The sequence below is a fragment of the Amblyomma mixtum genome, chromosome 5 (assembly GCF_055824585.1).
Source record: "Amblyomma mixtum isolate Tamu chromosome 5, ASM5582458v1, whole genome shotgun sequence".
NCBI lineage: Eukaryota > Metazoa > Arthropoda > Arachnida > Ixodida > Ixodidae > Amblyomma > Amblyomma mixtum.
In genome coordinates, this window is record NC_143016.1 from 45,901,690 (window position 1) to 45,925,634 (window position 23,945).

The 23,945-nt window shown below is 47.3% G+C and overlaps 2 protein-coding genes across 5 annotated transcripts in view; both read right to left on the reverse strand.

The window, feature by feature from the left end:
* Positions 1–10,423, reverse strand: LOC149341970 (apolipoprotein D-like). The gene is made up of 5 exons (XM_089544272.1): positions 10,129–10,423; positions 8,522–8,652; positions 6,985–7,070; positions 3,688–3,777; positions 1–185 (listed from the first exon to the last, which is right to left on the reverse strand). Exons 1-5 carry the CDS (start codon positions 10,246–10,248, stop codon positions 1–3), a joined length of 612 nt encoding a protein of 203 aa, XP_089400398.1. The 5' UTR covers positions 10,249–10,423.
* A 3,993-nt stretch (positions 10,424–14,416) lies between these two features.
* The window catches only part of LOC149341971 (uncharacterized), a 280,723-nt gene continuing 271,194 nt past the window's right edge, over positions 14,417–23,945 (reverse strand). For all 4 annotated transcript variants that reach the window (XM_089544275.1, XM_089544274.1, XM_089544276.1 and 1 more), the window contains exons 6-9: positions 19,389–21,967; positions 18,237–18,552; positions 17,420–17,527; positions 14,417–16,387 (exon numbers count right to left, since the gene is read on the reverse strand). In XM_089544275.1, the coding sequence (XP_089400401.1) occupies positions 16,227–16,387; positions 17,420–17,527; positions 18,237–18,552; positions 19,389–21,967 (3,164 nt within the window). In that variant the 3' untranslated portion in view covers positions 14,417–16,226. The remainder of the gene's footprint in view (positions 16,388–17,419; positions 17,528–18,236; positions 18,553–19,388; positions 21,968–23,945) is intronic.

The following is a 23,945-nucleotide window of genomic DNA, read 5'->3' on the forward strand; positions in this document are numbered from 1 at the left end:
CTAGAAGAGGAGCACATTCGCCGGGTGAGAACTGTTCGAGGTCTTCTTGCGCATGTCGTGACAAGAAGAAAAGTTCTCCGGCGAGAGTTCATTAGGTGGAAAGCCGTAGGCCTCAAGCAGTTGCTGCAGTACCTGCAAAGTGTCACGGCGCAGCCGTGGTCTTCGCGATTGAATCCAGGCCCACTCTGAAAAAAATCACAAATTTGTGGCCTTTATTCTGTTTCGTGGCTGTCACCCTAAACTGTACTGTAGCATCGGGCTATCAGGAGTACACGCCGTTATCGTCCATAGCTAAATGTAACATTAAAGTTATCTCTGAAACGCGGCAGCCAATGACACTCGGGGAGATACTTAGTAGCAACCAATATTGCAACGCAAGACACGCAGCGTGCGAGGCAGCAGTGAAAGGCTGGACAAATTCAGCCGTCAACTGTTCATCTGTTTAATAAAATTCAATAGAATCTTCATATTATGCAGGAACAGGATTCTACATTGCTAAAAGAAAATAATTTGCAAAATGCTCCGTGTAAACTTAAATGTTTACGTGCGTACCCTGACTCGGGAACAAGTCAGAAATAAGCGATACTAGGTCGCTGACCAGGCACGTCCAACATTCATCATCATCATCAACCTGACTACTCCCACTGCAGGGCACAGGCCTCTCCCATGTCTCTCAAATTAACCCTGCCCTTTGCCAGTTGTGGCCATCGTATCCCCGCAAACTTCTTAATCTCATCCGCCCACCTAACTTTCTGCCGCCCCCTGCTACGTTTGCCTTCTCTTGGATCCACTCCGTTACCATTGAGGACCACCGGTTATCTTGCCTTCGCATTACATGCCCTGCCCAAGCCCATTTCTCCTCTTGATTTCGACTAGGAAATCTATATTGTCCAACATTATTGGACAACAATCTTGAATATTAGAAAACTGTAAGGCATTGGTATAGAAACATTGAAGGTAATGGCCCATTCTTCCTATATGTAACAACATCTTTTTTTATATTGTTTCCTTCGCTCGCATCGAGCTGTTAAGGCTGCCATAGAAAAGCAATGGGGAACGCTCTTGATAGCAAAAACGTTAATAACAAAAAAATGCCAGCAAAACCGACAGGAGATCTGGGGATGTATTGACTGTTATAGTAAAATCTTAGAACATATGAAAAAATTGCGCTCATAAACTTTTTCGCGTTCAAAACTGCTTCTGTTCAGAATTGTGAGGTATGAAAAATGAAAATGATGTTTCGGATGTGAGCTACGAACCCGTAAAATTAATTTATCTTTTGACCTGGTCAGTGACTGCAAATTAGCTTATTTCTGGCAATTTCATTCCTGACCAGGCGGAATTCCGTCGAGTGCGTGACTACTCGTATTTAGTATGCAACTAACGCAGTGTTCTCTGCTAAGGTCCTCATTTAAGTAAAAATTATTCTTACTTTTCTTAGATATTCATTTAGGTAACACGAAAAAATTAGCATATTTTGCGCAGCGGCAGTGTGAAGTTCCGGCGGCTGTCGGGAGTGTCGGCTTCTCTGCTGTCCATGGATGCTTTGTAGGTGCGTGATCATGTCTGGCCAACAGAGGCGCGACCTGTGCGTGGAAAGCGAAACTGCCCTCTTGGAGAGTACAAAAGAGTTAGTTCAGCCGTTGCCGCAGCAAGTTCAAGTTGGCGCTCTCAAGCCTTAGCTCTCTGAAACCTTAGGTCTAACTCTACGAGACGCTTACATGGCCTGAAAGGTAACATCTTTTTTGAGCTAGAATTTCTTGGATGATTATCTAGATGAAAACTAGACTCTCCGGTGGCAAAAAACATAAATGGAAAAGAACGCACTCATATCTCCTTTTCCCAAGCCCACAACTTACCGTCACTTAATGTTACGGCATATTTAAATGTACTCCCCGGGGAGCTGAGGGCTACATTTAGATGCTACTTTGGTGCTGTTGCGCCATCTCTAGAGGCGACGCGCAAGTGCGTCACGCATTTATGGCCTCCGAGACTTCTATCCCGCATCCACCTTCTCACTCTCTCCGACTGCGGCGCTCGGGTCGTCTTTGTCTCCACGCCGCTTTGCCTCATACTCCGCCGCGCGACTGCGTTCACTTAGGTAGCACGCGCACCTTGCCTACCTTTACGATGTCGGGTGCCTTCTTTGAGAGGACAACGTGCTCGTTACAGCCTTCACGGAAGCACACCAATCAGTACGCGGCAACATGGTCAGTCCTGCCAAATTTTAAGCACCCAGAATTTCACCACGGGGGTCATCGCAGCCGTTTTCATAATTCTCTGGTGGCACTGGTATTGGGTTTGGTCTGGTTTTACCTCAGTTTGTACATTTTTGTCAGGTATAATACATTTCACAAAGTTGATAGAGTTAAAGTTCGTGCGAAACACCTTTGTAACCTCGTATTTGCAGAGAAAATTGCTCAGTGAAGTAACTCAGGGTAGGAAAAACAGCTATGATGGACGACCTAGAAACTCAAAGCCGAAACTATAGGACTCAAAAACTGAATAACTTTCAGCTGTCTGTGAAGGAAACAGCCATTTACTATATGCAGCAAGGTATTGGAGGTTGTAAGGGAATATATCTGTCTGGCACAAATGTGACTGCCAGTTCTGACCATGAGAGTGAAACAGCGCGGCGGACTAGTAGTTTGAGCATACGCCTAACATTCGCCTAACGCGACGCGGATGCCACACGGGCACAGCATCATGACGTGGAGTGCACTTGCTCTCGGGACATGACCATCAGCTTATCAATATCCCCCCAAGCGAAAGTACAGAATACTTATGTTTTGCCAGTTCTTACTTGCTGGGCAGAAACTTGGCGGCTAACGAAGAAGCTTGCAGTTAAATTATGAACAACGCGGCAAGCTATAGGAAGGAAAATGATAATGTGATAGCACCAAATAATAAGAAGGTAGTAGAGAGGGTTAGAGAACAAAACCGAGTTAATGATATCCAAATCCTAGCTGAAATCAAGAAGAGAAAATGAACATGGTCAGGGTATGCAATGCGGAGACTAAATGACCGATGTTCCCTTAACGTGTCGGAGGGGATTTCAAGGGAAGGCGATCTTAGCAGGAGGCGGCAGAGAGTCGGATGGGTGGAAGAGATAATACCCCATCTCACAAGTTGTTTGCAGCGCTGAGAAAGTTGCGGCGATCTGAGCCAATCTAAACGCCGTGCACTGCAAAACGTGTCCCTCCGCTCCTCTCACCCCGCGACTGGTGGCTCCATCTCTGAGAAGGAAATAGCACGAGTGTCCAGATTCTGCGCGCAGGAGACTCGGCCGACTCGGAGGACGCCATGTCTACGTATGGCGGCGCACCACTCCGTAGCAATCCCCCGCAGTGCTGTATTCATGCAGACTTTCTGCTAATTTAACCACTGATTGAAACGCTAGCTATACTTTCAAAACACCATCCCGAGCTATATTTGCATTTACTGTAATAATTGTTTGAAAAGTAATCGCACCACTGACAAATATTTGAGACACCATTTGTGTTCTTCCTAGGCCCTGATTAGACGAGAGGTGTACCTTTCACAGTGCTGCAAACAACTTGTAAGATGAAGTATGGAATGTCTGCAGGAATAAGGTGGCCGCAGCTGGCACAGTAAGTGATTAATTGGGCGTCAGCGAGAGAGGCCTTTGTCCTGCAGTGGGTGTTAACGTGGCTGAGGATAACTTACTGTTCAGTGGAGCGAGGTCCAGAGTGCAGGCAACTACAACAGCGTAGTCTTTGTAGTTTGTGCTGACCACAGTGTAGTAGACACCTTCACCTGAAGAATAGAAAGAAAGTACAGGTGCGCTTAGAAAAATAAATGAAGAGGGGTGCAGCGCGAACAACTACTTCCAACAATTACTGATAACGTGTCAGCGTAACGCAGGCGCTACCAAAATGTACTGATCTTGGCGGCCACGTGTAGCGCTTCTATCACTTTTGAATGAATGACGCATTGGCCTTCCCAGAGTTTTCGGCTAGGATGCCGGTTTATAGAAAATTATGTGCAATGTCACGGTACGGCTTGTCAGATAATGCTATTTTCTATTAAAAGTCAGTTATTAACACTACCTGCGGTAAAAAAAAGGACAACCTGTAAGTTCGTTCGGGAAACCGCTCGATTAATCAAGCAGTAAATTTGCGGACACATCCTAACTCTACGTCAAGGACACAACCAGCGTTCGAAAAGATTTAGACGCCTCAGTACCCGACGGTAAAGCAGCTTAAGAGAGAGTCGTCGTTAACAGTACTGAACTGGCGTGCTTTCCAGACGATACCAGAATGTAATGTTTGCTTTGGTTTGGTTTGGTTTGGTTTATTGGGGTTTAACGTCCCAAAGCAACTCAGGCTATGGGGGACGCCGTAGTGAAGGGTTCCGGAAATTTCGACCACCTGGGGTTCTTTAACGTGCGATGACATCGCACACTGCACGGGCCTCTAGAATTTCGCCTTCATCGGAATTCAGCCACCGCGGCTGGGATCGAGCCCGCGTCTTTCGGGTCGGCAGCCGAGCGCCGTAACCACTGAGCCACCGCGGCGGGGCAGCATGTAATGGGATAAGCCAGTTCGTCAAATCCTTGTAAAGTATGGCGAGTCTTACTCGAGTGGATCAAGTGCCCCTGTACGTCACCCCTCACAAGTCTCACCACGAAGTACGCTCGAGATCATGCCAGAAGCAACATGTGCGACTGTTGGCAACGCCGCCAACACGTCGGTGGCCAATAAGCTGCATCAAGATAAGACGAGGCCTCCTTCCACTGGAACGCCACGCAACGGCGGAACGAAAGGCAGACAGCGAAATCGAATCCAAACACGCATTGGGGGAGGGTTGCATTGTGTCGTGCGCGCGTGTGTGTACTGTGCTCAACCAGATCATCACGCACGTGGTACCTGCACATATGTTAATATGCAAATAGACTTATTACAGTGTACCTCTCCCCCGTCCTTTCCGCAGTAATTAGGAATGCATGCGTACGATGATTTTTCTTTTTGATTGTATATGCAGTGGCAGTTCTAAAAAAAAAACCAACAAAATTTCAGTAGAACAAAATTTGAACGGTACTTCAGTGGTCAATATTCTATAAATCTTAACGACGCTTTGTTTTATCAAAAGAAAAACAATGCTATTTCAACGTAATTTCTCAACACTGAGCAATAACATTTCAATTATTTTTCGATATAATTTTTGTAGGGGATCGCGCTCAGTCAAGTGAGTTCGCTCAGTCAAGTGGAACTGTGGGGTACTTGCGACGACCGGTTCAAAGTTAATCTTTTCTAGTGGTGTGCGAATAATACTTTTTCCAAACCGAATCGAATGAGAATATTGTAGCTAATAACCATATCGATAGGGATTCAACCGAATCGCATGCGGATCGAGTACTACAACCTGTGCGAATATTTTTAATATGCGTAAAATTCTGCGAAACAGCGAGGCGCTTGCTGTAGAGTTGCAGTGCAGCGCTATAATTTATGGAGTTACAGCTATAGCTGTCAAAAGACATAACAATGATAGCCACTAATGGATGTGTTAAGTTACTAAACTAACTTTATGACCGTCGTGTCCCACGTACAGACGATTACCATTTGCTGATGATGATAGCGATTACGCCACATCTCAGCAGATGAGAGGGGCGAAAGCTAAGTATGAGCCACGTCCTCTGAGATCAGGCATTGAAGTGCTGTTTGTTACCCTTAAAATTTTCTGCCACATATCCGAAAATTATCGGTAACTGTACAGCACATTCGATTTCGTTTCGAATAGTTTTTAACCCGCGATATGTGATTCGTTCATCGAATCGAATATCAGGATCTTCGATTGGATATTCCAAAATTCCGAATATTCGCCCATCCGTAATCTTTCCACTTTGGCTCCTCTTTACCCATACCTATTCGTTACGCAGGAGAGTGTACAGCTTAGGAATGCTTCCTAACAACTCTTGCATACAGGTTGATGAACGTAGTTCTATTTACCATTTGTGCCGCAGCATGTCCATAACCGACGGAAACATTTTCTGTCATCGGTGAAGTGCCGCTGGCTCTAACGGTACCGTCGTGTGTATGGGGAACATAAAATGATATGGAGCATCTATTTGATCGATGAATACGAGAAAATGATATGGAGCACCTATTTGATCGATGAATACGGGGTATTCATAGTTTTCTGCGAGTTGTTTCTTGCCTTGCACTGAGCCTGACTTCAGCTGCGTCATTTATCCAATTAGATTTCATCATAAATTTTGCTCGCGCTTATGCTTTCCTTGGCACTTCATTATTTTTCTTTTAATCAGGTGAGTGGTCGAGCAGACGTTGGCACTTTCTGACATCAGCCCCAAGTACAACTGATTGTTGGCTTGTATTTGGCAACGTTGTCCATTTGCGTCGGCGCTATGTTCGTGGCCTACCTTCGGTCAGACGTGGGCAGTGGAGCCAGCGCCAGTGCCAAAAACTGGGCTAAACCAGGCCCAACCTTGGTCAGGTTAGCGAAGTATGCAGTCTACTGTGCCCACCTTTTCTGGACGTTGGGATACAAACGCAGAGAACACAGGAAAATCAGAACAGTGAAAACAATGTCTGTTACTGCGTCTGTTGTCCTTGATCTCTGTAATTGTCTACACCGCGGCGCACATCTACTAAGCGGCCCAGTCCCAGAGGTGAATTTAAAACAATGGGGAAGGGAGCAGTTGCCCTTCCCCCTCCTCTCTAAGTGAGCAATTTTTCATAGAAAACTATGTTGAGGCCCATTTTGTCGCTGAAAAAAGTGGAAGAAATACATGGTTGAAATGAGACTCCCCCCTAGTCATTTCCTCCAAGAGTGACCCAAAAATCCTCCCTTAACCAGTTCGGTATCAAAACCTATCTCGAAAATAGTTATATATCCTTTCACAACATGTGTCGTTCGTAAGGCGGAGATAATGAGCCAAAACAACTACTCCGCGAAGTGCCTTTCCAACTGGCTGCGACGACCTGTCTGTTCTGTGCTACTCACGATCGTCTTCGGTGATGACAGTGGCCCCGTCGCACTTCGATGGATCGATGAATATCGCGTCGGCCTCCAAGGACACCAGGTTATTGCTGCAGTTTTATAGCACAGAAGTTGTTTACATGTAAGTACAGTGAGAGTAGAATTTGTTTCTTTGTATAAGCGTTTACTGAGGTGCAAGCGCAGTGTAGCGATCTGAGACCACCGTGTCTGAGACAAACCATTCGATGGACACGGACTTGGCCGCAACCCAGCAGTCTATAACAAACAACCTATGCTACGTGATTTTTGTTTCTTCTCTGCTGTTAATCTAAGCAACAATTTTGTGTCCCACGAAAAAAAAACTGTTTTACCACAGATGACCTTGCAGTACAGCTTTCTCAATGCCCGTGCCCAACATTCTCGGGAAAAAATTTTGAATTTCGGAAAAATTTTTACTGTTATGGAAATGTTGAAGGTAAAGGTCCGTTATCCCGGCGTGTAGCAAAATGTTTCTTTTAAAGTTTTTCAATCGCTCACATCGAGCAGTTAAGAGTGCCATAGAAAACGAATGGGGAACGCTTTTGACGATAGGAAAAAACGTTAATAGCAAAACATGCATACCTGCCGACGGAAGATCTGCGGATATATTGATTTTTATAGTGAAATCTCACATTGTATGAAAAAAAATTGCTTTCATAAACTCTTTCCCGTTCAAAAATCATTTTTTCCAGAATTCTTGGGCATGTCATAACGTTCAAATCGCTTCAGACTGCATGCATAGTGCATACTGTACTCTTACATTCGGCATAAAGCTTCTTATTACAACATTTTGTTTTGTTAAATAAATAAATTGATTAGTTTACAATACTTTCGCTCTCATACCGACGGCTTAGCAGACTGGCAAGTTTAGCCCGGATGTATGCACACATGGATGTGACAACGACAAAAGCAAAAGTAGAAAAAGGATATTGCAGTCGCAGAGCAAAAAAAAAATCTAGCAAGAAAGACAAGATATAAGGCTACAAAAACACTGAGATTGTGCTTGGCAGTAGTGTTGTGCACGGCTGGCTAACCTAAAAAGTCCAGGAGGGGAAAACTTCGTACTGCGAAATCGGTTCCCCGTAGCGCTTTCAGTAGAACTCGATGACCGTGCTCCTTGATGCTTAAAAACAAAGAAAAAAAAAACATCGTTGCTTCAGATATGCTCATTGACATAAACAAGGGCGTCCGCAGAACTTTTTCCAGGGGGGTGCACCCGATGTCTGGGGATGGGGGAAGCGGTAGGTTTGTAGTTGTTTTCTACTAGGGCATAAATAATATCCGTAATTCCAAGGGGGGGCAACCGCCCCCCCTTGCCCCCCCTTCCGGACGCCCATGGACATAAAGCGGAACTACGTGTCTTCGGGAATTTCGACTTCGCTCTGATATCGCACATGGTTATCTCTTCACCGCCGAATGCAGGAAAACTCTTATATTTGCGTGTGCACTAAACCGAGAACACTACCTCTATAATAGCGTGTTGCAGTAGACAGTCAGTACAGCAGAATCTACGTTGACGCACCTGGCATCGAGCGCTTTCTTGACGATACGCAGACCAGCAGAGCCCAAGGGTTTGTACTGCGTCATCACACAGTGCAAGGTATCTGAGTATGGGTCAGAGGTCTTGGCCAAGTCGTACCACCGTCCTCTGAACTGGAAGAAGTTTATGTTAACGAAAGTTTATTTTCACGAAAGCGGGTGTCGCTCGAGCGACTCCTGCTTATTGCGCTGCTGCTTCCCGCCGTGAAAAAAACAGCCTGGAGACGGCTAGGCACAAATCGGAGTCTTGGCCCTTATTTTGCACTCAGAGTACCCCGCGAATGGAATCATTGCAGAGAACAGGCGCTGAATTTGTGTGTCTTCTTGTAGCTACCCCGTCGCAATGCGAAGAGCATTTCGTTCAAGTCCACATCTCCTGACCAGAGCCAGATAATCGAAAAATCGGGTTCGCAGGTGTTGAGATTCCTGAAATGGCTTACACGGCAGTTTAACCTCAGTTATATGGTAATGCGTTCTGGCAGCTATACTGTAGAGTATGTCGCGCTGGGTGGAGACGCGTATCTTGAGCTTCAAGTCGGAAACAGCACGAAGCCAGAGGAGACGTTTGCACTAATTCGACCTCGACCGATACGAACCGGAAAGCCTACTTGTGGTGCCGGAATTCGCCTGCCATAACAATTGAAGGCCAGCACACCTGACCGCGCTGAGTTCGGGACGGGTTGAGTCAACAACGACGCAGACTAACTCGCTCTGCCAAAGAAGCAAATTTCAAGGAAACACTGTGAGCCAAGACGTACGGAGCCGGCCCTTAGCTTACTTTCGTTGGACCTGCGCAAGCATTGGAAATTAAGTCTTCACGTCCTCGCTGAAAGCGGTTCAATGCTGAATACACAGCATGCAAAACATTTGGTTTAGAAATTATAGCATGTCTTTACATCAATGCAGCCTGTAAGAAGGTGAAAACAATGCATAGTTTGATATGCATATTTTGCCCGACCTCGCCCAGAAAGAAGTTTCATGAAGTTTATATGGGTTGCAGAATTTTAGTCCTGACCATTGTCTGACCGGTTGGTTTTCACATTCGAGACGTTTCTGTCAACGAGTGTAGTCTAAATGAAGCACGCATAACTGAAATGTGAAGACGTCTCCTGTCGCTTCAGCTGGTTATACTTGCCTGCTTTACAACGTGGTCCAATCCGCGCCACACGCGGCGTTACTCACGGCTAATTGTCCCACTTATCGCTACCTCGCGATGAATTTCCGCTTCAGTTAAGCTCCAGATGTTTAATGTCAAACGCCCGTTATCAAGCATGGGCTAAGCATACTCTACTTTCATTTCAGATATTCGCAGAGAATAAAACATCACTGCAGGCAAGAAAACTCGTGGTGTACAATAGGGAACCGACGTACAGTCTTTGCCAAAAGTAACCGGGCTACTATGGTTCGTTTCATAGCCTTGCAGCGAAGACCTGTGGCAGCCCTTAAGGTCTGAATCTGTGTAAAGTAAGGTGAACCTTTTTCCTCGCGTTTTGACACCTTTCGGTCTTTAAAGGTGCCGTAAATACTCCTTTATACGGTTGAGAAGCAAAAACCTGTAGCTCGGTTACTTTTTGCAAAGGGGGTACATACCTTGGACGGCTGAAAACGCTTCATGGCTGGAATGTCGGAACAATGCTTATGACCGACCGCAGTAGGGACGCTCTGAATAAAAAGAGTTACTGCTAGAACCCTGGTCACCCACTTTGGCATAGTCTATAAAAACTACGCTTAAAAATGCGATAGCAGTATTACAAGCTGCAAAAGTACAACTGCAAGTGATTCCAGGAAGCGTCAAGTCCTAGCAAACAGTGAAGCGAGCGCTTTGGCCAGCGATGCCCCACACAAGTGAATTCGATGCCAGTAGGTGGTCTGACGGCACTGCGGGGAGCGCAGAAAGCGACTGTATAATTGCCCTCAAAGCACCCCACCAATAAGCGAATGATGCTCTTGTAATCTGGCTCTGACGAATGGCCTGGGGTAATTAAGCGTACCGGCAATGAAGCGTGCCGAGGGACGGCGGGCACATCCCCTGGTGCGTGAAAACCAGAGCGTATCCAGTCGGCTGTTCCCGCTCGCAGCGTGAGTTTGACCCCGGGTCACTGGTGTTCGCCGTCACGCACCAAAGGCTGAATTCGCGCTTGCACGTGCGGTAAGCATTCTCAGTGTGCTGCTCTTGAGCACAGCACTTACGGGCCCTTCATACCCAACAATTCTCCTCCTCACAGGGCCTTCCTAAGCGAAGATCAAATTTAAACCCCGCCAATGATGAACTCTTTGCCCAGACGAATACAAGTCTTCGTGTCGAAACGTTGCCAAACACGCTGCAGACACTTTCCCCTCCCTAGTTCACCATGTGATTAATTATGGGCAAGAGAATTTTTTGGGCGGGAAACAGTTTAAGAGAGTAATTTTTTCATGTAATGTAAGATTTCAGTATAACAATCAATGTATCCGCCGACCACCTGACTCCAGTCTTGATTTCTTTTTTTTTTTTTTGCTACTAGCGTTTTTGCTATCGTCGAAAGCGTTCCCGTTTGGTTTTCTGTGGCAGTCTGAACTGTTCGATGCGATCGATGGAAACGCTTTAAAAGAAAGATTTTGTTGCGCATCAGAAGAATAGATTATTACCTTCAATATTTTCATAACAATGTCTTACAATTTTTTATATTCAAATTTTTTGTCTGAGAATGTTCGACATGTTCTAAGCTCCTGTTCTAGAATCATGGTGTATTGCTAATACGAGATTAACTATCGGGGACAAAAGTTAACTCCACGCAGCGGGAGCCGGAGCAACGAAAAACTGCGGCAATTTGGCGAGCTAAAGCACGAAACATTGAAACGAGCCAAGCGACATGCCTGCTGATAATAAAGGTCACGCATTGGCTTTCTCGATCCCAGATGCCGCCTGCAGGTGGCGTTGCAACGCGGAGTGTACCACTTTTGTCCCCGATAGTACATAGGCAGCGTAACGCACTCCTTTGCCAAATAATTAATAATAATCATAGTAAAAACAGCGAGAGCAGGAATGGCAATAATGGTCCCGTGTTAACCTTAACCCTTTGAGGCACTGTGTACAAAATCGTGTAGAAAAAGTGGAGACTTTTCTATGTGCACAATGGTGCACATAGCAAAAGCCGCCGCTTTTTGTGAGAGTGTGCGCCTCTTAAGGCTTACTTCTTTGTACCACATAGGTTTGCCACTACTCCAGTTGAACATAATGTCTATTTTGCGTTGTGCAGTACAAGCATGAATAATTCTCAACACTGTCTAGTCGTGTGCGCATGCTTCCCCAGAGCCAGGGGCGCTGACTTCACAATTTTACATTTGCCTTCTATAGTGCAGCTCTGAAAAAATTGTCAGCCGATTAACACTTGGAGTGCATATTCGACAAATGTTGGTCATAATTTGTGCTGCAGTAATTGCGCTGCCATAATTTGCGCGCGGTCATTGTTCTGCACAAAATGGGGTTGTTGTAGTGATGTGTGATTCCCGTCTGTGGCAAAGCGCGCTGATCAACGCGCAGGTGTACTTGCGAAACATTCACCTTTGTCCAGAAGTTTTTTCTTGCTGCTTTGGTTGGCATTTCAGAACTAATAAAAGCTGCATGATCCCAAGGAAAAGTATACCCGCCAGACATTTCGCGACGTTTGAAAAACCATCTCGCATTTTGTGAAGAACGGAATAAGACTTCTGCCCACTTTTAATTCGCGAGCTCAGAAGCGAAGGAAACCATGTCTTCAGGAAAAAACTCTCCCACGGAAGATTTTGTGGACAATTTTCAACGATGAAAATCTCTGCTGTTCTCGAGCTGACACTGCATTCACAAAAAAAATTCATTCACGAAACAGCCAGACGTCTGTTCCTGGCCGTACATTTGGTTTTCCAGATAGTTCGCTAACTAGGTTGGCTGTAAAGCCAGGATAGTCAGAATCCTGGGACCGTAGAAAAAGCAGGACGCGTTACATACGCCCATTTGCGACAGTGAAAAACACACAGCTATTGCAGTCTGGTAGCAGTATTCTGAAAGGAGTACTGCTGCCGTACCGGAAAGGAAACAATGCTACTTATGAAGGAACCTAGATATAATGGACTCGTCATCAAGAGATTTTGTTTCCACGAATCGTCATCAGAATACGATTAATCTTTTCTCCCCTCTCCTCTTCCATTCCTTCCATATCTCCCTTGCGTGCATGCTAAACAACCGGGCATCATGGCTACTTGACTTCCCTGCCTCTCTCTCTCATCGACAGGAACAGCCTGGCGTTAAGGGGCAACTCAAGAGGTTTTGGAATTGGACGAGCTAGAGGGTACGAATGTGTGAAATATGCATGGGAAGCATGCGACGTCTTCTTGCGCTAGCAGTTGAAATGGTGACGAATTCTCTGATTGAAACCGCGGCGGCGTTCAGGCTTCTCTGCACTGCGCAGCACCGGGTAGAAGGCACATGATGACGTCATATTGTGGGGGCAGTACATTTCCAGGGCAGGGGTGCTTGCTTGACAGTAGAAATCAAACGCCAACGAAGGTAAAGCCCGCGGAACGTTGCTTGGCGGCATTCGTGGAGACATGAAAATGGGCGGGCGAAGGCATTGGAAGTCTTAAATATTGCTCAACATGACGTCATCACCGAACTCCTTCACACAGTACAAAGGTTTGAGGAGAAGCCTACATATTGACGCCACTTTAATAGGCGATTACGTTACCATCTTAAATGCTAGCACAAAAAAAAAACGCAGTGCTTCACCTACAAAGTTCATACATTTGAGCCCAATTAAACGTCATCAGTTTCTAAACAAAATGCTTCAGCTTCTCTTAAATGCATCCTACCAATGCGTATTCTACTGTCCATGAACTGTAACTCAACCAAAGGCAACCTGATGTATTCTGCAGTTTCACAGAAACGAGTTCATAATATTCTGCATGACTACCCTTCGTAACAAGAGCTGCTAACTGTTTCTTCGTGCTGCATTTGCCAAAAGCATGGCTGGGATAGCGTAACAGTTCTGTTTCGATTATAGTGTTTATCGTCCTTTGCCATTGGCTGAAAGGAAGTTGCACCCAATATCTCCCCTGTAGTTATTAAAATCTCTCTCTTCCACCCCTGATATTGCTAGGATCTGACGGTTGAGGTGGAGGGTTTTAAAAAAGAAATTAGAGTGGAGTTCATGAAAAGGAACTTTATATTAAATTTACTCATGTCACAATTCTGCGGTCACCATGGCATTTTACACACAAATGTGTACATGCCTGCAAAAAACAGGAGATGTTTTTCCCAGGAAAACAAATCAATTGACATTCTTTCAAACTGTGCACTCGCTGTCAAAAGTAAATGGAAAGCGACTTTGCCAAAAAAATTTAATTCTTTAAATCTAAAGCATAATGGTCCATGTTTGTTGGTGCACAGTGCAATTCGCAGAATCACAATTAGGCTGCGCATATGTATTCAAGGAAGCATGAATTGGGGGGCCTATGATTAAATTTTTTCGTGAATATTGCCTTCCATTTACTTTTGACGGCACCTGTACAGACAATTTATGGGGTAAATATTTTTCCCACTGAAATGTTGAGCTTAACTGCTGACATAATTTTAGCGTTTAATATTGAAGCTATGCTTAACCACACAGTGCTGCCAGCTACATCTAACTCAGAAACATTGCAATGAAACTGTTGAGAAAGTGCATGTAGACAGTAGTAACCTGAGTCAGTCTTTTACCTGCATCAACTAGAAAATAGGTGACAAAGAGAACAAGATCCAGCTTTCATGCAGGGAACCTGAAGGAACCAAGAAAACGCTCACAGTGACCATTAACACACAAGGCTGCATCATTGTCCACCCAAAGTCACCGTTCACCAGTGCCAGCGGTAAAAGAAAGGCAAGTTCAACAGGCTTCACTGAAGTTTATTTACGACAACGGATTTACAGTCACTCAGGAAAAAAAAAATGTATGTTGTTACTGCACAATAAAATTTACTGGTTCTCTTCTTAAACCGAAGCTTTAGACAGACGCGCAGATGTGTAAGAGAAGAAGAGAGATGTTGGAGGGCGCGAATAAATTCTAAGTTGAAATAAAGGTGTCAGAGATTGATATGATTGCAAAGCAAAACGTTAGACGTATCGTGTGTATTTGATTGCACATAACAAAAGCATTTCTTACCACCGTCAAAAAAAGAAGCTTGTGCGATTACCAGTTGTAGCCACTGTTCTAAGGCACTATTCGGCTTAGAAAAGACAAAAAAATATATAAGCGCATTTTCAGGCGCCTCTAGAATAAAAGAAAATATATATTACAAAAATAATTCATACGACTCTCCTATTACATATATAAATAGTTGTTTTAAGCTTCACAGCAAGATTTGTTATATTTCTTGACAAAATACTTCTTAGAATTCACATCTCTCAAAGTATATTCAATATTTGCTTGCAAGCAAAAACAAAGTACGTCTCTACACCGGGCACTGACTTCGGCATTGTGACAGACCTGAGCTACTGCAGCAGCTCTTCTACTCAAATCCAGTGGACGTTTATGAAAGTATGTTGCCTCCTACATTGTCATGTCATATTGGCACTTTGATCGAAGCACCCTGTTTGCTTTCCACACAAGAGAAAGGAGAGCGACCTGCACCAGTGTCATTTAAGCAACATGAACTTCTAGTATTAGTGACAGGCTGGTATCAGAAGCGCCACTCGTGTAAATAAAAGAATAAACAAGCTCTCTCACGATCAAAGTGTTGGTCATCATAGCCATACTTTCCTGTCAGAAATAACAAAAGGCATGCCACACACTTATTGGCAGTGGCAGGAGAAGATAAAAGTGGTAAGCATATATATTACTATCTTACAGTTGGCTGTGCCGCAGTAGCACAAAATACCGGAAAGAGAATGTGTGAAGGTACGAGTGAACAAAAACACTTTGCCAGCGAAGAGGGTAACCTCTCAGCTGTTTTCCAGAAGGCAGAGGTACACTTCTCCTCTTCCCAACTACTCACTTCCTTTTGTGCAAAAGAACAAAATATGCGGTCTGCCTATCGCTTCCACACGTGGATTCAGCGCTCCATGGAACCATTCAATATAAATGCAAACACCGGCAGAGTTCGAGCAAGCCCAGAGAAAACATTGTGCATTGATGGCACCAGTGGTTAGAAATGTTCTCCCCAACAGATGTGCACTAAAGGCGACACCAAGAACAAGGCAGTCCAGCACAACAATTATGGTTGGAATTTGCTTCGTCATACTGTTCAATCTTCAGCAGGTGCTCAGTGAAGGCATGTAAAACTGCGGACCTTTGCGAGCTTGTCAACCAGAACCGCCATGCTGGTACATGCTGTAGATAAAATGCAAGCTCTACACCGCCCACGTTGAACGGACAAGTCATGCTTTTACTCTGCCGTACACCGTTTGCGGTTCGTTAAACACAACGGTCACTGAACAAGACAGGACTTGCACTGGACCCCGCACATCCCAGCATGGCTACCTGTGTCGCAGCGTCTTCCAAAGGACAATGAAAGGCAGAAAGCACAACACATCAGTGTCTGACACTGAGTAACATCCTTAAGGCACGCCACAGCAGGTATACGTCCGACAGCTCTTTGCAGCGACGAATGAACGGCGCATCATCACGAAAGGAAAGTCACGTTTGTACAAGTTGGCAGCACACACACACACACTCTCTCTCTTGTGCACCCGTCTCCTAGCAGATACGGCGGATGACTTGCAAGGTGAGCGGTCCGTCGGGCAGTTTCTTGAGGAAATTCCAAGCCTCGGTTCGCGTCATCTGGTAGGTGGCTTGAGCGTTGATGGAGACCAATTCGTCACCCACCTGAAGGCGTCCGTCCCTCTCAGCAGCGCCCCCTGCGTCAAGAGAGTTAAGTTTGCGCATCATCAACATTGTCAGTGGTGTTCGCTCAGTCATCAGATGGCTACCAGTGTTATATGAGGCTCCCCACTTACCACTTCCTAGTTCACAAGCAGTGACCATGAACAGTGTACTGAATTTTATCTCCCAGATTTTGTTTCTGGCAGTCGAAGCTCTTCGCATGGCCGGATGTGGTCTAAGAAGCTGTCAAAATTTCTCAGCACTCTTTCTGCCGCACCCGAGCGATGCACAATCTGCCAAGAGCACTGTTAGCTGATTCCAAGGAGCAACACACCACTTTTATTTGATATTTAGTATATGTTTCATCCTTATTCAACAACATTCAGTTCAACAAAGCATTTTGAGTGTTCTGCAGTCTGAGCTGAGAAAGCAAAATACTAGCTGGGTTTCTTTTTCATTCCCAAAAAACAGTACTGCAGAAGATATGACAGTTCTAAAGTGTCAAGAGTGGTAGGACAGGACATGCCGTCAATGCAGCATGGACACTAGGAATCTGTGGGACTGAGCAGCTCGCTCAAATAAAACCACAAAGGTCCTCAGGAAGCTGTACTCAATGCAACCTGTTCGAATAATACCTTTCCTTTGGTTGTAAACCATTTAGCCAGCGGTTGTCTGATGATTTGCGAAGAAAGTCTCCAAATTCAATATTTTTGAAATAAATAAGCATAATCAGGTTGTTTGGTGACTCACACTCTTTGCTGGTACAGTGCTGCACAATACATATGTAAGAGACGTGAACGACTGATGGATGTAACCACGACCTCGAAGGGCCTGTGTGAAAGTATCTGTGTGAGAGCCAGACGAAGTGACTTGGCGTCGCGTTAGAAGTGTCCATAAGCCCAACTACAATTGACGCTATATTTATTAGACTCCTGAGGCATTCAAAACAACGCTCTCAGGGGTTGTGTAAAGTTGAAACGATATATCAATCATATAATGTCATGATTATGATATGGCAACATTATGGCAGCATACTAGCAGGAATTCAGGCAACACTTGGGGCGTACCTCGAAAGATCCTTTTCACGACTAGCGGCTTGTCTCCAAGCGGCGAATCCTTGCCACCCTCCAAGGTGAATCCCAAACCAAGGCCGTCCTTCACCAGGACTATTTTTTCTGCAATAAAAAAATGTGAGGAGTAATGTAAGGATCACAAGGCAGGCATAGACTACCAGGTGGCAATCCTCATATAACAACTCTTTCTGTCATATGGCCTGTGTGTGATATATACAAGCCTTGTCTAATTCTGTGGCAAAGTATTTAAAGTGCAATGCTTACCACAAGCCTCTGCACAGACTTCACTGGACGAGGTTTACACTCCGCTGTCAGGCAAAGTATCAAGCCATACCTTTGAATACGGTCTGCCAACCAAACTATTTGCGGCACCAAATGGCATTTACTTTGTGTATGCAATGATGATTAAACTGCATTGCATCCAGTTAGAGTGGGAGTTAGCAGCTGAAATCATCAAAGTTAGTTGGATATTTTAATGCAATGAAGAGGTTTGTTCATATGAAAATGAAAAGAAAAGAAAGCTGGCATTTTACAATATGAGATATTCTAATTGTGGGCTCTTCGACGCTTTTACACAAGCAGAGCCTTTGTCAAAAATATACAGCCCAAAAGGTTTGCTTCAAGCTTGCTCAGTGGAGCTTTCAGCACGCCTGGAGGTAGTATACTTCGGAGAGGTTTAGGATACTGATAACACTAAACAACCCACATAGCATGCGGCCTAGAACCAATCCTAGTGAGCCGTATATTTTTGACAAAGGCTGCAACTCTGCATTTTTATTTGACCGCACGGTCAGCCCTTATGGTACCTCACCATGCTTGGCAGGCGTGGGGCTCTGCTGGGCCTCGGCCACGGGCGATGCAGCGGTGGCAACGACCTCAGGCTCGTCGACCACATCGAGGACCGATGACAGGCTCGAGGCTCGGCTGATGTTGGGAGTTGTCCGCATGGATTGGCGGCCGTCCCTTGAGATGACCAGCACCACTTCCTGCCTCGGCGACTTGAGGATGTCGATGGCGTCCTTGTGCGTCACATTTTTCATGGTCTTGCCATTGATCGACAGAATGCGGTCGGCCTTCCTGATACGCCCGTCCCGGTCAGCCAGGCCTCCAGCGATAACCTTGTGGACCTGCAGTCAAGCATGCAAGTTAGCAAGCACTCGACTAGCACAGGTGCACCCATCTATCAACTATTGGTTCGCATCCCAATGTATCATATATGAGCCGTCGGTTCGCTGTATGTGATAAACGGCCTTAAAAATTCTCAGAACTCATCCTTACAAGTTTGTTTCAAAATGCGACACTGCGCGATCGCTTGCTTCCCAGTGGATGTATAAGCACCTTCTCATATCCAAGCAAATGTGGATTCACACGACAGACCATTGACCCGCGAACCAAGCGTCACGTGACATCCCACTTCCGCTCCGTGAGGCTCGCGCCTAGCCCTCAATGCTGGTGAACGTAGCACGACGAAAGACCCTGCGCATGCCTAATCCACTCATCGCCACCTGCAAAGGTGAAGTTCCGAGGAGTAGTTATAAGTGGATTAGACATGCGCACGGGCGCTCTCGGTACGCCGGCCAGGCGCGGATCTCTAGAAACGGAAGTGGGGCATCACGTGCCGCCAGGTCTGCGGCCCAATGGGCCGTCGTGTGAATCCACCGAGTCCCTGACAGAATGCTTTAATCAGAATAGTGCCTACACTAAACACGAATACGTCTATATGGGAGTAAAAAGGGAGTAAGCTGTCCTCTAGCGAGCTCCTTTTTAAAGGGTGTGCACTAGAGGACAACTTTACTCCCTTTTTACTCCTTTCTGTTTGGAGTGTAGAAAAGCCTTGTGCCGGCAGTTGACGAACCAGAATCAAATTACGCCTCGCGACATGGTGACAGTGTGCTTTCCGATGATCTTTTAGGAAAGTGCAGAGGTACTGTGAGTAAACGGAAAAGGAGAATTAAGCACTCACCGTAATTTCCTTTGTTTCGTAGTCTGAGCCACCTGCTAGGGTAACTCCAAGTCCACTAGTTGGCGAGTCCTTGTGGAGGATGACGACGTGAATGTCATGTCCAGAGGCGCCAGCTTCGTCCAGCGATTGGTTAGCCTCGTCGATAAGTTGCTGAAGTTCTTGGGGAGAAATTAGACTGCTCGTAGAGGCCAAGGACGTCATAGAAGAGTACTGCTCCCTCGAAGCAGTGCTGTTCCCTGAATCGTTGGAGTCGATCGAAGAAAACCGCCGATGTTCGGGAAGAGGAAGTTGCTGTTCCGACCTCATGGCTCTGAGCGAAGCAAGAGTGCGTGGCGGTACCTTAGCCACTTCAGTCTCAAAAGCCTTCTTGATGTCGTTCACGCTGAGGGAGGGAGAGTTCTTGCTGCTTCTGTAAGCCACGCTGGCCGGCCTGTCAACCTTTGTGCGAAGATACGACGAAGGATGCGTATCCGGCCATTCAGTGCTCAGGCGTGGCTTGTCCCTTTCTTCAAACATTGAAGCCGGCCTCGAAAGGGCGTATTTCTGCGAGCGCATCTGAACGGAGGGATACTCTGAGGAAGTTGATGGAGAGGCCTTTCCATTAGCGACCACATACTGAGTTTGTCTCTGATCATGAGGCTTGGGAGCAACCGGTGGGTGGGTTTTGCCGTTTGGAACTGCCATGTCTTTCCTGGCAGGCTGTGGAACACTCCCCTGTGCGTCTTGGGATCTCTGCTCCCACTTCTGGGCCAGAGCTTTGAAGCTTTTCGCGCTGTCTGCACTGTCGATCGTTTTCTTGAGCACCGTCTTCTGCTGGCCAAGCTGACTGGCCCTGACGCTCTTCTGCCACGCTTCGCTAGGGCTCTCCTTCATATCCAGAGATCGTGCCCTGTGGTCCGCACTGAGGCTGGAGGCACTGTTCACCCTTGTAGAGTAGCTCGGTTGCTCGATAGAGTTCCGTCTGAACTGTGAGTTCCAACTGCGGTCATCCATAGAGCGGTATTTTGTTTTGGCGTCCTTCAGTGATGAAACCTCCCACGTCCTCGACGGTTTCCTGCTTTCATCACACTTTGTTTCGGCTGAGATTAACCGCTGCACTTGAGGCGGGCTGCTAGAGGCGCTGACTGTCGGCGCTGTCGTCTCCTGAATCACGGCATCGGCGGAGCTGAGAGAATTAAGCCGCTTTATCTCAGCCGAACTCCTCCGTTCTGCGCTGTACTTTGCAGCGGGTACGTCATGGCCGTTTGTGACTGTCGTTTGATCGATTCGCGAGTCGCTGGAAGAAACACTTTTGATGCTGCTTTGCCTGGACACCTTCGCGTCACCGTTCTTTTCCTCGTAAGTAGCACTGGAGAGGTAGCGTTCCAGAAGCGGTGACTGTGCGTAAGATTTACCGTTGGTAACCGGCGCCTCAGAAACAGCAGCAGGGACTTGCTTTTGCTCGCCGTCGCTCAAGGGAAACGAATCGGCTCGGCTTTTCTTTGCAACCTCGAGAGAGCATCCGCTGCTGGATGGATTGGAGAATGTGGACGAGCTACTGTTTGACCTCGACCTGCTGCCAGACGATGTGTAGCTCAAAGGTGGCGGGGACATGACGGGCGTCTCCGGCAGGACCGGTGTCACCGGCTTGCTGTGAGTCAGCGAAAACTGGAAGCCGTTCTGAGACCCACCCCGCACGGGTGACACGTCGCCCGATTTGGACACCTGCAGAGAACGCCGCTTGAACGCTGGAGAGTACTTTGGCACTTCCGACACCTCCTTCGTCTTCCATGGAGGATCTGCGAGCAGGGCAGTGTGCTTGGGTGGAGGGGAGTGTTTGCTATCCCTTTTAGGCTTATCGTCCAGCAGGACCACCTTGTTGGACGCTGGCACAGAGTTGCTTACTATGACCGGCAGCGTCTTGGCCACCGTCGCCGGTGCCTTTGGCTTGTCGGGAATGACGAGCCCCTTCAGCTTGGTGCAGAACTTGGTCGTTTCTAACATGGAAGCCAGCATGCCGGAGTACCTCTTCTGCGTGGCTTCAGCAGAGGCCCTCCTGTCCAGGCTGAGCGGGGAGCTGTATTGGGCCGTCGGCGTGGGCAGGGGCGTCGACGCGAACGTCGCCGGGAGGACAGACTTGTCCTCCTTTGGCGCGGGGACAATCGGCTCGGCCGCAATCATGGGCGACGACGTGGAGTCCTTGTCGACGCCGTTGGTCCAGGGAACTTCGCTGGCGACGGCCGCTCTACCGTCGCCCTGGCGGCTGCACTCCTTGGTGGTGGACTTGGTCGCCGCGACCTTCGTCTTTTCTTCCCCTTCGGAAGCGGAAAGCGAGGACAGCGGGTCGTCCGAGAAGATGCCGGAGTCCTCGTAGACGTGCATAGGTTTCTTCAGCGGCAGGGCGTCTTCCTGGGTGGCAGCAGGGGGCGCTTTGGGCAGCGACGGCTCGCTGTACGCGGTCGGGAACTCGTGACCGTCAGGCGGCAGCCGCCGCAGTAGCAGGGACGGGAAGCCTCCGCCGCCCTCGTCAGAGCTCATGGGGTCTTCCGAGTCCGGAGTCCGGGCCTTCTCTTCCCTCTCCCGGAACGGGCTGGGGCCTTCTGCGCAGTGCAAAAGAACAAGAACGCCGTCAAGACAGTTCCACAATCAATCAACAGCGTTCGCGTTCATCGCTTAGCCGCATCTGTCGCACTTACTGCTCACATTATTAATGGAATCTCTTATTATATTTCGGGAAGCGTGACGAGAGGCGCTTGACGAGGAGACACAGCAGGCCCCGTGGTTTTCATCGGAGAAGCTACAGTGTGCCTGAGCAAAAGTAATGAATAAGGTTCGCAGATCTTGGTCGGTTTGTTTTATGCTTATCAGCACGACGACACACAAGGCTTGAAAAAAAAACGCAACTATTAGTGGCCCACGCATACAAGGTAGCGCCATACAGCCAGGTAAATGTGGAAGCAAAGGATCGTGCTCCAGACGACACGGCCCTGCACCATACTCTGAGCTGGCAGCTAACGTTTTCGATGTCCGCACGAAGAGGCACGATGATAATGTTCATGAGAAGCGGACACATACCGACAGCTGGTAAAGAAGTGAAATAGGTTTCATTCATTAAAAGATCAGCGAGGTTATCTTGAACAATGCTTTATTGCTGCTCTTCCACAAATGCAACAAACTGCAAGTTATCCGCTGCAGCGATAACATTATGTTGAAGTTGCTCAAATGGAGCAAGGTGTTTTTAAACGTATCTCATTTCTGACATGCCCAGATACCACAGCTGTCTCTGACCAGCCTTTCTCGCAGCCCATTCATTGTCAACCGATCTGCCGCTGTACGCGGCTGGCGTGATTCCGGCTTTCGCGAGACAGGTACTCGTAAGAGAAAACAAGCCAGATGGCCCGAGAGACGACGCGTCTGCACGCGACGAAAGAGGGTATAGAGGCAGTCGCGACGGAGCTCCGGGCGCAGAGACGAAGGAGCGACATTCGTTTCTGGCGACAGGAGCGAGACAGCGCGAGCCAGTGTTCTCCCACTCGTGCCCGAGGCTCGCGGAGCACTTTCGCCTCTGCTCATCGCTCACGGCTGCTCGCCGCCGAGATGAGGACGGGCCATCAACGCGATCGCGGAAAGATCGCGTTGCCTGCGGACACGGACGCTGCTCCCACGCGTGGCAATGACCTTAGGCGCCGCCGCGCTGCTCTGGGCTGCGTCGGAAGGAGGGTGGAAGAACGAGCGGCCCGCCCGGAAGTGCCGCGCAGAATACTCGGCGGCGGATGTCGGGTGTCAAGACGGCGCTCGCGCGCCCGTTGAGACGTTCAAGACTCGTTCAGTTCGCGTCTCGGGGCCTGAAGGCAGGCCCACGCTCGCGCAGTCGTACGTGACAAATATATCTCAAAATTACGCGAAAAGAGGTGACAGATTGGTGACAGTCATGGAAGGCTTGCAGGCGGATCCACTCTTCTGGAAGACTGCCGGAAATATATCATTATACTCTACTAGACCGTTCATTGTCAAGTGGAAGGCTCAAAACTATAAAAGCCAGATGACAGGAGGAGGGTGGGAGAACAGTTCTAGCAGCCAATGCTAGCGGAGCGGAGCGGAGCTTGCCTTCTTACGTTGAAATGAGAAAAAAAATTTAACATGCCGATGTCGCTGCTCTACGAACATGCCTAGTAAGTTGTGTGGTTCAGAAAAGCCATACAGATGCACGATGCGTAATTGCATACGCTCCGCTCTAACTTTGCGGAGTGGAATCTAAACAACAACAGCTTAGTAGCCGTATGCAAATCAGGTTCGGTAAACGATGTGCCCTTCACAGTCATTGGGGGAAAAAAATGTAATGGATGAAGATAGGCAGAAAACACTTTCAGGCATGGCAGATTCGCCTAAGTTGGAAGGGGAGTGATACCCGTGACGAATGTTCAGCAACGATACTGCACTTTTCGTCGAGTGCCACACCGGAGGGCGCTTCCAGTCAACTTTTCACCGTTGTTACGATCACTAAGGACGAGTACTTCAGTTGCGGCCCATCTTTGCGCCTTTCTTTTTCTATCCATTTTAAACTGATATGCATTTGGA

Coding starts and splice junctions, on each gene's coding strand:
- LOC149341970 (XM_089544272.1), bottom strand. CDS start 10,248: ATGCCAAAGTGGGTGACCAGGGTTCTAGCAGTAACTCTTTTTATTCAG. Junction 8,653..10,128: donor AGCGTTTTCAGCCGTCCAAG/GTATGTACCCCC, acceptor AACTTCTTCCAG/TTCAGAGGACGGTGGTACGA. Junction 3,778..6,984: donor TGTCATCACCGAAGACGATC/GTGAGTAGCACA, acceptor TCTATTCTTCAG/GTGAAGGTGTCTACTACACT.